General features: G+C 41.1%; 1 protein-coding gene across 4 annotated transcripts in view; it reads right to left on the bottom strand.

Moving 5' to 3' along the window:
- The window catches only part of GPD2 (glycerol-3-phosphate dehydrogenase 2), a 123,626-nt gene that overhangs the window by 52,365 nt on the left and 56,467 nt on the right, over positions 1–14,794 (bottom strand). For all 4 annotated transcript variants that reach the window (XM_077829387.1, XM_077829388.1, XM_077829391.1 and 1 more), the window contains one exon: positions 10,922–11,085. In XM_077829387.1, coding sequence (XP_077685513.1) covers positions 10,922–11,085 — 164 coding nt within the window. The remainder of the gene's footprint in view (positions 1–10,921; positions 11,086–14,794) is intronic.

The following is a 14,794-nucleotide window of genomic DNA, read 5'->3' as shown; positions in this document are numbered from 1 at the left end:
TCAATCAGGTTTCACTTGCTCAGTACACATGCAAGATCTCTAGGTATACTAGCTCTCCCGTTGTCCAGGGAAATCAGGATAGGCCAGACCTGAATTTCTAACATTAAAAACATGCAGAAAAAAGTTGAAAACATTTCTGGCCCTTTTACATAACTTAAGAAGCAAAAAAGGGTACAAATCAAATTTTGCTCTTTGAATGGGAAGGCATCAGGCCTATCAGTAAAGTATCATTCAGTATCTGATTTTGTGCTGTATCTTGGCAAGAAAAAAAATAAGAATTTTCCACCATAAAACTGTATTAACCCTTGCTGTTTACTTTGACATCACACAGCAATGAATCTAAAGTAGCATTTCTGCAAGAAAACCTTAAATTAGCCTTTGTGAGTGTCTTGTAAATACATCTGTCGCAATAGCTAGGAATTATTTTAAATTGTTCCGATTATCATTTTGCCATAAAACAACAAACTGCGTAGTCAGAACTAAGCTTTAAATAGATTACAAATAGGTTTCCAGTTAATTACAGTCTTTAAGATTATTACTTTTAAGTAACACTATAAAAATTAGAGTTTACTCTATTTTTTTTTAATACCTAGCAGTAGAGTATCTTAAAATATTTTAAAGCAGCAAAATGGTTACTAAGAATGAACTAAAACTAAGCAATTAGTTTTTTTAAGTTGAAAGTTGCTGTTGCACTTTAATAATTTTTACAGTAGCTCTGGCTACAGATCATCCAAAGAAACTTTCAAAAAATCTATTTGTCAATATAAAACTTAAGACTGCAGGCTACCGGGATTTTTTTTAATTCTTTTAACAATTTTCTTTTAAAGGGAAAAAAATGCAGATGTCACAGTCTTTAGTCCCAACAGGATATTTTGTTAAATGAAATCTTTGTAGACTGGGCCATCTGTAATAAAGTTTATTATTAAAAACCAAGTAGACTAAGGGGAAGATGTATATGCAAAAGTATAAAAGTACTGTACCATCAAGAGAAAACTAAGTGTCCACTGTTAAAATCCATATCATGACATTTCATGTAGACAGGTTAATTTTTGCTATTAGGCTTTGGGGACTTAGGTCTTGATACTGCAATGAGATCCATGGAAGGCTCTGCTGGTGTGAATCTCATTGCAGGTTCAGGGCCCTAGTTAATTAAGATAATAACAGACCTGAATTCAACACCACAAGGTAACTCACACTAGCAACTGCCACAACCTTTATTTTAGCAAACAATGAATCAAGAGTAATGCTAACCATTTGTACAGTTTTTAAAAATCCATATGACTTTCAGTCATTCTGAATTACTATAGTGAAATATAAAATTCAAGTATCCTATGTAAAACAGAAGGGTTATATTTTAAACAGTGACACCCATATTACAGACTAGATTGAACCTTTGTTCAACGTCCTAAGTATGGAGCGGCTCATAACTGTGCCCTCCACTCGCAACTGCAACAGGTGCCCCATCAAAGAATTGTGACTCTCAGAATCAATTTCATCTTTTTCTCTTGGGATGAAAGGAGTAACTTGCAATTAGCCAATTACATCCCTGTGTGTCCATTCCTCACCCATTTTCTCACAAGGCAATGACCCCACAGACCCCGGTGTCCCTCTGTGCCCACATTTGTTGGTGGAAGTTGAGGTTGGGGGCTGGCTTATGCCCCCTTCTCCTTTACACAGTTTTATCACTGCAAGTGACAGTCTTTCCCTAAGTGAGCTAAATACCAGCCATTATACTGAAATAGAACAATCCTACCCATCAGCAGGGAATTTACGAGTGACGGTTGGTGGGCACTCAGAGCACTTTGTTTTATACCCATATTGTTCCATTTGGCTTTTTTGAGCACTGGTTATTTTAATTCTGGTTAAACGTGCCAAAATACTATGTGATGAGTACCTAATAATAAACTGACAAATCAGAGTACAAGGACTCTGTACAATTACTGATTTGTAATTTCACAGTAAGGTGTATTGTGAATTATAATCTGCAATCCCTTCATTCCAATGCAGTATGGCCCTTAGAACTCGTCAGTCATATGCCCACAACAAACACTGCCTTAATACTATTGAACTGATGGAGAAATTCCTCGGCAATACAGCTGCTGATAGTCCTTAAAAGGATGAACCCCTCTATCTGCTAGTTCTTAAAATGAGATAATAGAAAAACTAAAATTCAAGTTCTCTTCTTTTCACAGTTTCATATTACTCCTGATTATGAAGATATATATACATACTAGCTGGTCCCACTCAAGAGGGCAACCTCTAATTATCCTTATGCTTGTTATTTTTCCACAATATGCCTCCTAAATGCTCTCTGTACCTCAAGTATTTCAATTGAATTAGGAGATCTATCCCTATTTTTCCTTTCCAAATGTCCCTATTGATAAACATTGACTAGTTTAATTCCAAAAAAAAGGGAAAAACTTTTATAGTCAAATATTGTGTGATGAACTTTCAGGTTGCTGGATAAAAGAAATAAACTATCTTCAGGTAAAAAAATTAAATTACACATCCACCACAACTGGCAAATAAGTATTCAGGATATTTCTTCTGAAGATGGTATCTCCATCCCTGCAAGGGATGTGTAGTTTCTTCACAACTGCTCTGCATAGATCTTGATATGAGACTGCCAGACTACCCATGAGGGTTAAGAAAATCTTTCCATAAAGCTCTCTTACTGTTAACAGAAAAAGAATTGTTTCAATTTATATAATCACCCAATAAAATCTACAACGAAAGAACATTAAGGGTCTGATGCAAAGAAGGAAATTCACAGATAAGACTGTCCTTTAGCATGTAGGCACGACGGGGTGCACCTAGAAAGTAGTTAAGTGGACACCCTGCTGTGTCTAGATGTTGAAGTACAATTCGAGCCGTGAATTTCCTGGCTTTTAAGATTTTTGCATGACTCACAACAGTCTTTTTATTTCAGAGTAGCAGCCGTGTTAGGCTGTATCTGCAAAAAAGAAAAAGGAGTCCTTGTGGCACCTTAGAGACTAACAAATTTATCTGAGCATAAGCTTTTGTGAGCTACAGCTTATTTCATAGGATGCATGCAGTGGAAAATACAGTGGAGAGATTTTATACACACAGAGAACATGAAATAATGGGTGTTACCATACACACTGTAACCAGAGTGAACAGGTAAGATGAGCTATTACCAGCAGGAGAGAAAAAAATCTTTTGTAGTGATAATCGAGGTGGGCCATTTCCAGTGGTTGACAAGAACGTGTGAGGAACAGTAGGGGGGCAAAATAAACATGGGGAAATAGTTTTACTTTGTGTAAGGACACATCCACTCCCAATCTTTATTCAAGCCTAAGTTAATGGTGTCCAGTTTGCAAATTCATTCCAATTCAGCAGTCTCTCGTTGGAGTCTGTTTTTGAAGTTTTTTTGTTGAACAATTGCCACTTTTAGGTCTGTAATCGAATGACCAGAGAGATTGAAGTGTTCTCCGACTGGTTTTTGAATGTTATCATTCTTGGCATCTGATTTGTGTCCATTTATTCTTTTAGATAGAGACTGTCCAGTTTGGCCAATGTACATGGCAGAGGGGCACTGCTGGCACATGATGGCATATATCACATTGGTGGATGTGCAGGTGAACGAGTCTCTGATAGTGTGGCTGATGTGATTAGGCCCTACGATGGTGACCCCTGAATAGATATGTGGACACAGTTGGCAACGGGCTTTGTTGCAAGGATGGGGTCCTGGGTTAGTGGTTCTGTTGTGTGGTGTGTGGTTGCTGGTGAGTATTTGCTTCAGGTTGGGGGGCTGTCTGTAAGCGAGGACTGGCCTGTCTCCCAAGATCTGTGAGAGTGATGGGTCGTCCCTCAGGATAGGTTGTAGATCCTTGATGATACGCTGGAGAGGTTTCAGTTGGGGGCTGAAGGTGATGGCTAGTGGCATTCTGTTACTTTCTTTGTTAGGCTTGTCCTGTAGTAGGTAACTTCTGGGTACTCTTCTGCTCTGTCCATCTGTTTCTTCACTTCAGCAGGTGGGTATTGTAGTTGTAAGAAAGCTTGACAGAGATCTTGTAGGTGTTTGTCTCTGTCTGAGGGATTGGAGCAAATGCGGTTGTATCGTAGAGCTTGGCTGTAAAAAATGGATTGTGTGGTGTGGTCTGGATGAAAGTTGGAGGCATGTAGGTAAGTATAGTGGTCACTAGGTTTCCGGTATAGGGTGGTGTTTATGTGACCATTGCTTATTAGCACTGTAGTATCCAGGAAGTGGATCTCTTGTGTCGACTGGTCCAGGCTGAGGTTGATGGTGGGCTGGAAATTGTTGAAATCATGGTGGAATTCCTCTAGGGCTTCTTCTCCATGGGTCCAGATAATGAAGATGTCATCAATGTAGCACAAGTAGAGTAGGGGCATTCGAGGATAAAAGCTGAGGAAGCATTGTTCTAAGTCAGCCGTAAAAATGTTGGCATACTGTGGGGCCACACTGTGCCCCACAGTATGCAGTGCCACTGATTTGAAGGTATACATTGTCCCCAAAATGTGAAATAGTTATGGGTGAGGACAAAGTCACAAAGTTCAGCCACCAAGTTTGCGGTGAAATTATCAGGGATACTGTTCCTGACGGCTTGTAGTCCATCTTTGTGTGGAATGTTGGTATAGAGGGCTTCTACATCCATAGTGGCCAGGATGGTGTTTTCAGGAAGATCACCCATGGATTGTAGTTTCCTCAGGAAGTCAGTGGTGTCTCGAAAATAGCTGGGAGTGCTGGTAGCATAGGGCCTGAGGAGGGAGTCTACACAGCCAGACAATCCTGCTGTCGGGGTGCCAATGCCTGAGATGATGGGGTGTCCAGGATTTCCAGGTTTATGGATCTTGGGTAGCAGATAGAATACCCCAGGTCGGGGTTCCAGGGGTGTGTCTGTGCGGATTTGTTCTTGTGCTTTTTCAGGAAGTTTCTTGAGCAGATGGTGTAGTTTCTCTTGGTAACCCTCAGAGGGATCAGAGGGTAATGGCTTGCAGAATGTGGTGTTGGAGAGCTGCCTAGCAGCCTCTTGTTCATATTCCGACCTATTCATGATGACTACAGCACCTCCTTTTTGATTATGATGTCAGAGTTGTTTCTTAGGCTGTGGATGGCATTGTGTTCTGCACGTCTGAGGTTATGGGGCAAGTGATGCTGCTTTTCCACAATTTCAGCCCGTGCACGTCGGCGGAAGCACTCTATGTAGAAGTCCAGTCTGTTGTTTCGACCTTCAGGAGGAGTCCACCCAGAATCCTTCTTTTTGTAGTCTTGGTAGGAAGGTCTCTGTGGGTTAGTATGTTGGTCAGAGGTGTGCTGGAAATATTCCTTGAGTCGGAGACGTCGAAAATAGGATTCTAGGTCACCACAGAACTGTATCATGTTTGTGGGGGTGGAGGGGCAGAAGGAGAGGCCCCGAGATCGGACAGATTCTTCTGCGGGGCTGAGAGTATAGTTGGATAGGTTAATGATATTGCTGGGTAGGTTGAGGGAACCATTGTTGTGGCCCCTTGTAGCATGTAGTAGTTTAGATAGTTTAGTGTCCTTTTTCTTTTGTAGAGAAGCAAAGTGTGTGTGTTGTAAATGGCTTGTCTAGTTTTTGTAAAGTCCAGCCACGAGGAAGTTTGTGTGGAAGGTTGGTTTTTTATGAGAGTATCCAGTTTTGAGAGCTCATTCTTAATCTTTCCCTGTTTGCTATAGAGGATGTTGATCAGGTGGTTCTGCAGTTTCTTTGAGAGTGTGTGTGGCACAATCTGTCAGAATAGTCTGTGTGGTATGTAGAATGTAATGGATTTTTTACCTTCAGTCCTTTTGGCATGAATTCCATCTGTTTGCATTTGAAAAAGGAAGATGATGTCTGTCTGTATTTGTAAGAGTTTTTTCATGAAGTTTATAGATTTCCACTCCATATGGCTAAATTCAACTGCACATCTACCAATGTGATATATGCCATCATGTGCCAGCAATGCCCCTCTGCCATGTACATTGGCCAAACTGGACAGTCTCTATCTAAAAGAATAAATGGACACAAATCAGATGCCAAGAATGATAACATTCAAAAACCAGTCGGAGAACACTTCAATCTCTCTGGTCACTCGATTACAGACCTAAAAGTGACAATTCTTCAACAAAAAACTTCAAAAACAGACTCCAACGAGAGACTGCTGAATTGGAATGAACTTGCAAACTGGACACCATTAACTTAGGCTTGAATAAAGACTGGGAGTGGATGTGTCCTTACACAAAGTAAAACTATTTCCCCATGTTTATTTTGCCCCCCACTGTTCCTCACACGTTCTTGTCAACTGCTGGAAATGGCCCACCTTGATTATCACTACAAAAGGTTTTTTTTTCCCTCTCCCGCTGGTAATAGCTCACCTTACCTGTTCACTCTGGTTACAGTGTGTATGGTAACATCCATTGTTTCATGTTCTCTGTGTATATAAAATCTCCCCACTGTATTTTCCACTGCATACATCCAATAAAGTGAGCTGTAGCTCACGAAAGTTTATGCTCAAATAAATTTGTTAGTCTTTTTATTGCAATTTTTGCTGGGCATGATTTTTTAAAAAATTTGAATACTGTTTGGTTTACTTAAACTTAATGTACATGTAATTACATATTATGCTGGACACAGATGCAACTCAGAATGCCTTGAAGACACATTCAAGTAAAGTTAGGATGTGCTGAGATATAGAGGTTTCAGCAAACTCAAGGCACCCACAATTAACAAAAAAGAAGCTAACTTTCTGGAATCTAGGTAATTCCTAGGCAGTTAAAGCCAAGGAAATTACTAATGTCTAGGAGGTTTATTAATTTTACTATGGAATTTCCTTACTTAGTCGTGAAATTTGGCAAGTGAAAGAAACCTTCTGTTAAGGAGTTCTTTACTTGGGAGTTCTGCTGTGGCATCTGCATCTCCAGGGTGGCCATCTTCAGTGGCTGAGGGGATGACCAAAGCCACTGTAAAGCTGGCGATATGAAGATCTGGTGGAGCATGGGCTTTCTGATTCACGTGGTGATGGACGTAGAGATACAGGACTCATATGTGAACTGGAGAGATCATGCTCCCAAAGAACACACCTTCACCAAGTTTCATTTCAATTAGTGGACAATTTGGAACATCCTGGATGCCTTCACTTGGAACCAGAATCCTATTTTTCTTGCTATAAAAAAAGCTTTTTCCTCTATAAAGTAGATCAGCTTCAGACCTGCCTGTCAGCATTTCTATGGACAGATTCACGTCTAGAGGGAACAAACACAATCTCTTCTCTGGAAGAGTAAGCCAGCACCAGTTTGAGGTTCCAAAGGCGCTATGGGTGTTTGCACTATGACCTGCATGTTGGACCCATACACCTCATCATTCATTAAATCAAGTGAGGAGATTTGAGTGTTTTTTCATCGAAATTCTTAACACCCTGCAGTTGAAGGTTAATTCAGACAAAATGGGGATGATGGAAGTGGAGTGAGGAATGCCCTTGAACGCACAGCAGAGGTGGTTCCTGCCCCCACAGTGGAGGGGGTTTGTCCAAGATTGTCTCAGTCTGGGGGTACTTTTGGAACCCCGACCATCCTAGGAGTCGCAGGTGACAGTATCTTCATATTAGTAAGGCCACCGACAGTTTCATGCGACAGTCTCATATGCATACTACTCTAGACGGAATTACTATAAGGTGGGTGCTCAACTGGACTATAGAGTACTTCCCAATGGTTTGCCATCATGCCGGGAGGGCATATCCAGAGAGGCCCAGCAAGGGTCAGTTCTCGGTCCAGCTCTATTCAATATTTTCATTAATGCTGTGGTGCCCAAACTTTTCCTGTCATGCTCCCGCCCCCAACAGCAATGTAACCTGTCCATGCTCCCACTCCATTACTGCACAATTTCCTCAGCAGAGGAGCTGGACGCAGAGCTGCAGGCACTCCCTCCCTGCCGCCCACCGCAAGAGCCGCCGCCACCAAATGTTCCTACAGTTTGGGGACCATTGCATTTAACGACTTGGATAGGGGAGTGGGGAGTAGCTTATAAAATTTGCAGATGACACCAAGCTGAGAGGGGTAGCAAGAACTTTGAAGGGCAGGATTAGAATGCAAAACAATCTTGACAAACTGGAGAACTGTTCTAAATTCAACAAGATGAAATTCACTAAAGAAAAATTCAAAATACTTCACTTAGGAAGCTAAAAATCAAATGCACAACTACAAAATGGGGAATAACTGTTTAGATGGCAGTACTGAAGAAAAGGCCCTGAGGGGTATAGCAAAACACAAATTGAATATGAGTCAGCGTGATGCAGTAGTGAAAAAGGGTAACATCATTCTGGGGAACAACAGGATGTAATGTAAGACACAGGAAGTAGCTGTTCCACTCTACTCCGCACTGGTGAGGCCTCAGCTGGAGTACTATGTCCAGTTCTGGGCACCTCACTTTCAGAAAGATGTGGACAAGTTGGAGAGAATCCAGGGGAGAGCAACAAAAATGATAAGTTTAGAAAACCTGACCTATGAGGAAAGGTTAAAAAACCTAGACATGTTTAGTCTTGAGAAAAAGACGACTACAGGGGGATGTAAAAACAGTCTTCAACTATGTTAAGGGCTGTTACAAAGAACAGTGATCAATTGTTCTCAATGTTCACTGATGGTAGGATAAGAACTAATGGACTTAATCCGCAGGAAAAGAGATTTAGGTTACATATTAGGAAAAACTTTCTAATTATAAAGATAGTTAAGCATGGACAAAGGCTTCCAAAAGAATTTGTTGAATCCCCATCATTAGACATTTTTATTGTGTTAAATAAACTCCTACTAGGGATGGTATAGGTTTATTTGGACCTGCCTCAGCAGACCAGGGATTTGGGGGGAGCTGGACTTGAGGACTTCACAGTCCCTTCCAGTTCCACATTTCTATAATTAATAGTAAGTACGCACATTTTTCATTCATTGGTTGGTAAAGCAATAGAGACAACACCTTTCGGACTTGTACCTCCCCAAAATTATCTTTGCCTTTGGAACTTTGACTTGGTTATTGCAATGACTTATGTAAGTGGCTTGAAGACCACCAAGCAGCTACAACTCATGCATAATGCAGCTGTCCTCCTGCATGGCAGAGTCAGCCAAAAAGCAATACATCACACCACTTCCTCCTGGGAGATGCAACTTATGGTCATGACTGATCCATAAAACTCTACATGGCTTCTCTTAGCTACCTTGGAGGCTGCTGTGGTAATACACAGGAAGAGAGGAAGCTGAATACAGCTGGACTGATCAAGCCAGTAGTCTTTTGACTAGAGGGCTGGTGGAAGAATGTACTTAGGGTTCTTGGCTTAGGAATTCCCTTCTCTTACAGGTCTTAAAGGTTGTTTACATTCATGGTGTGCTACAAGGCCTCTCCCTTTTCCTGGGCCTTTCCTGAATACAGATAGCAGGTGACATTTTGGGTGCAGGGTGGAAGACGTTTTGTTTTTTAAACTTTGGGCTAGATTGTGCAACCCTGACTCATGTTGATGAGGACTTACTCATGTGAGTAATCCTACTGAAATCAGTGATATTACATGCATGAATACAAACTCCCCAGCATGAGCCAGGGTTGCACAATCGATGCTTGTGTGTTCACAAGCCATACGAGTTGCTAAATATTGTACATGCCCCTAGGGACTTAGCATGGACATACTTTATAAAAATGAAATAAAACCCCCCAAATCATTCTGGTACCATCAATATGAATGTTAATATCAACAATTTGAACACACAAGTTGCTGCTACTGCATATTTTCCATTTTTAAAAAGCAGAGTAACCCTTCCATTTATATTTTTCAAACAAGTAATCTGTGCACTTTAGACTTTTAAACTGCAAAACTTCAATTTTTAAAAAATATTAGACTTGCAAAAAAGCACTTTAATCTTCTCCTTCTACAACTCAGTCACTCATTTTGTTGAAATGATACATACATTAACACTCAGAACAGTATTCTGTGCAATAGATGACATTTGTGCCAAGTTTCAGCCCTAAGCTATTTTTTCCTATAGATTTATAACCCCTTGAATACAGAGGTTTCCAGTGGAAACCGCCCCAGCCCCAGAGCTGCTTGTGCTATTTGAATATATTTGCAATGCAAGTTCTCTCCATAGATCGAACAATTTAAATAGCCGAGGGTGGTGCAAGCAAAAAGCGATTGATGGACCAAACTCAACTCAAAAATGAGAACAACAAAAGGGAAGTCAGATTATCAAGACAAGTGTGAACTATTTTTTTTAATGTAAAATACCATGTAGTGAGCCATTTAAGATAATCAACAACATCTGTTTCTTGACATGGACTATTTTGGTAAACATGTTCACAGATCCTACAGTTTTTCTGAGGAAACTAAAGAGAGGGTCTTGGCTTCAGAACATCTCTGAACAATTAGTCCTCAAGTAAACACAGGATTCAGATGCTTAATAAAATTTTGCATATTATCTGATTAGGAAATATTTGTTTGAGGCTTACGAGGGGTTAGCTTGTACAGAGCACTTCAAATACCACATTTGTATAGACTGTTTTACACTGATCCAACACAAAAGGAGCTTCTTTAGTATTACACAACTATGCATGGCTGCAGAAGTCACTGGAACTTCCTATAGGGAATCACCAGACCATGAAGATCCTATGACATATTTTGCTGCATCTACTGGCTGACAGACCAGAACAGATTCTCTCTCCTACATTCAGGATGGTAAATAGAAAGGCCAGAACTAAACCAATCAGATGTGTGAGCCAATTAAACGGATTTAGTTATACATCTAAATTTAGACAATGGAAATTATGCAAGATAGATTCCCACAAGACACACTTTCTATAAAAATACTTTATGTAAGTACATCAAATTAGTTATATATTTTTGTTTTACTTTAAATACATCAACTATAAAGATGGATTAGAAAGGTAAACATAGAAACAAAACATACCATCATAGTAGACAATAGCTCCTACAAGCCTGTCTTTCCGTAGCATTGGAAAGAGTTCCAAGGCTCTTGACTTGCTGAGCACATAGCTGCTTTTCAGACACTGACTTCCAGCTACAAGGTCATATAGTTTTATTCCCACCCAATAGTATGGCAACTGCCACCATCTGAAAAAAAATAAAATAAATGTCAACTGAAAAGGGAAAAATCCCTCCAGTCATCATTATATATTGTAATATTAGCTGTAATTAGCGTTACTATGGTTATTACGTTCTATTCTGCACCAAAGTTTGCCATTTACATAGGTCTTTTTTGTCTTCAAACCATTTTACAAGCAGACATTGACTAATCCACAATACACCTCAGATATTATCCCCATTTTACATATGAGGAAACAAAGGCAAAGGGGCAAAATTGCTTGCCCATGTCCGTAGCACTTATCTTTGAGAACTCAGAGAATGGATGAGGTCCCAGAAGACTGAAGAAGGGCAAACATATCTTGAAAAATGGGAACAAAGAGGATCAAGGGAATTATAGATCAGTGCTGTGTACAGTTCTGGGCACCATACTTTAGGAGACGTGGACATACTGAAGACAGTCCAGAGGAGAGCAACAAAAATGACAGAAGGTTTAGAAAACCTGACCTCTGAGGAAAAGTTATAAAAAACTGGACATATTTAGTCTTGAAAAGATGTCTGAGGAGGAACCTGATTATAGTCTTCAACTTTGTTAAGGACTGTTATAAAGAGGACAGAGATCAATTCTTCTCCATATCCACTGAAGGTAGGAGAAGTAGTAATGGGCTTAATCTGCAGCAAGGGAGAATTAGACTAGATATTTAGGAAAAACATTCTAACTATAAGGGTAGTTAAGTACTAGAACAGGTTTCCAAGGGAGGTTGTGGAATCCCTAGTGTGACAGTGCTCCCCATAAGGCTTTATGGAAATATGCTTATGAATATATATGACATAAGTGGAATATGTTCTATGCTACATATGCCATGGAACATATCTACGTAAAGGTTATGATCTACTGAATCTATTAATCCTATTTGTATGCATGTATCATTTTTGTATTCAAAGTTATGAATATTGGCCATGTACTGACTTGATTTCTAAATAACCTTAGTAGAGCATTTGGTCAGTTCCTGGAGAAAGGAATTCACAAAGTTAAGTGCCCAGTCAAGAAGCACTTAAGGAACAATGCATCTTGTTGTTGAATGTCTCCAGGAAGGCTTCTTATGTGGATTGGAGATCTTGATGCATCTCCAATCCACATAAGAAGCCTTCCTGGAGACATTCAAGATACCATGTGGACAATGGCTTCTGCCTCTGAAAACTGAGTCATGAATGGACATGTGACTTGCCCAGGTGACTCCAGAACTCCATCTTGGAGCTGGACTTTGCATAGGAGAAAGGAGGGGGTCTCCACCCACAAGAGAAAGTCTATTTAAGCCCATGGGAGACCCCTCCATTTTGCCTTCAGCTGGCTAAAGAGAGCCTCTCCATGCCCAAGAGAGAAACTGGAACAAAGAACAATAACTACAGGGGGTGTGAGTGATTGCTGGACCGGACTAGAAGGAGATTAGTCTGTAAAAGGAAGCTTACTGGAACTGGTGAGGTTTTGTCTGTATTCAGTTTTATTAGACAGACTTGCGAGTTTTATTTTGCTTGGTAATTCACTTTGTTCTGTCTGTTACTACTTGGAAACACTTAAATCCTACTTTCTGTATTAGTAAAATCACTTTTAACTTATTAATTAACCCAGAGAATGTATTACTACTCGGGGGAGGGGGGCAAACAGCTGTGCATCTCTCTCTATCAGTGTTCTAGAGGGCGAACAATTTAGGATAAGCTTTATACAGAGTAAAACGGATTTATTCAGGGTTTGGGCCCCACTGGGAATTGGGCATCTGAGTGTCAAGGACAGGAACGCTTCTGTAAGCTGCTTTCAGTTAAGCCTACAGCTGGTAGGGGACGTGGTTCAGACCTGGGTCTGGGTTTGCAGCAGGCTAGCGGGTCTGGCTCTAACCAGGCAGGGCACTGAAGTCCTAAGCTGACAAGGCAGGAAAGCAGGAGCAGAAGTAATCTTGGCACATCAGGTGGCAGCTCCCAGGGGGTTTCTGTGATCGAACCCGTCACACTTAGCATTGGAGGTTTTTAAGAACAGGTTGGACAAACACCTTGTCAGGGATGGCCTAGGTTTACGTGGTCCTGGCCTCAGCATGGGGGAGGGCTGGACTTGACTTCTTGAGGACCCTTCTAGACCTACATTTCTATGATCCTATAGTGCAGAGGTTCTCAGACTGGGAGGCACAGAATGTATTCTGTAGGGGTGAGAGAAGCTTTTCGGAGAAAAAAATATGACTGCACACATTGAGAGCGAGGCGGTCGGAGAGCGGCGGCTGCTGGGCCCAGCTTGGAAGGCAGCGCTGCCGCTGTCAGCAGTAGTGCTGCCTTCAGAGCTGGGAAGCTGCCGGCCAAGCACTGGGACGGGAGACGTAAACTACTACTACTCCTCCTCACACACACACACACAGAAGAGGGGTGCGATCAAATAAGTTTGAGAAATACTGTTAGAGAGTGCCTCTATAAAAATCAGAATTTAACTCAAGAATTCTTGGGGAGAGGGGAGGCTTCAGCAGTCATGCAGAAGTGTGACTTAACACATTTCTAATTTCCCCATCACCTGTCTAGATGCCAGCATTTTACATCAATAATAATAATAATTTGCCTAGAATTTGAAACTGTTCCTGTTTTAGTCAAAGCTTCAGAGTTAATAATTTTAGAATTATATATAAAGAATGTGCTCCTCAATAGAAAGGAATGTGCTTAGGAACAATTAAATCACAAAAACAATGTTACAATCATGTAAAATGTAAGTCAGTGCAAATTAAGGGCCCAGACTTATGTTCCTTACTCAGACAAAACTCCTGTTGGCATCAATGCAAGTTTTCCTGAGTGAAGAGTGGGAAAGAACCCCTTGGACTATTCAGCTGTAATGTTTCATCAGTTCTAAATGTTTCATTTTATTCTCTAAAAACCTCTCTGCCTTCAAAGTGTTTTACATTTGCATATTCGACCTTTCATCTGATCTCTATTTTTATCTTCAGTATTTTTCTTCTCTTCAGCCCTTTCCACCATTTCTTCTCCCCCTGCCATGTTTACATATCCCCTTCCCCAGTGCTTCCTCCCCTCCGTTTCTTCCACCCTAGAACCCAGTCTTGCAGAGACTTAAGGGCTCGTCTACACTTACAGTGCTGCAGTGGCACAGCTGTACCACTGCAGCGCTAAGTGAAGACACTACCTGTGCTGACGGTTGGTACTCTATCTTCCCAAGAGGTGGTAGCTATGTCACTGGGAGAAGCCCTCCCATCAACATGGTGCTGTCTACACCAGGGGTTAGGTTGGTGGTATTACTACATTGGTCAGGGGAGTGGATTTTCCACACCCCGAGTGACATAGTTATACCGACATAAGTTTGTTGTGGAGATCAATGCTTACACACATTTTACTTTATGTACTGTGACTAGTCCTATTGGCTTCAGTGGGTGTATTCACAGTGCATATGTTTCTGCAGGACCAGGGCCTTAGCTATTTTAGGAATGCGAGCCCAAATGAGGTTTCTGTTTTCCCCCTAAATGCAACTGGGGAAAGCGGCTTAGAGAATGAGCAGATGAAAAAAATCGGATTGTGGTTGTCTGTGAAGGAGAGCTGAAGGTCCTTGAGTTCAGGTCCTGACCTTATTCCTCATGCACCAATGCCAGGTGAAAGCAGCATGCCCAACCCCTGAGATGAAAGCACTTTCCTTTGCTCTGAAGGAGATGCCTTTGCTCAATGCACAACAACTTAAAGTCACGGATGGGCCCTGGAGGTG

Source organism: Eretmochelys imbricata, chromosome 11, assembly GCF_965152235.1.
Source record: "Eretmochelys imbricata isolate rEreImb1 chromosome 11, rEreImb1.hap1, whole genome shotgun sequence".
In the NCBI taxonomy this organism is placed as follows: domain Eukaryota; kingdom Metazoa; phylum Chordata; order Testudines; family Cheloniidae; genus Eretmochelys; species Eretmochelys imbricata.
The sequence above is the reverse complement of the archived record's forward strand: the minus strand, read 5'-3'. Positions and strand labels throughout refer to the sequence as shown.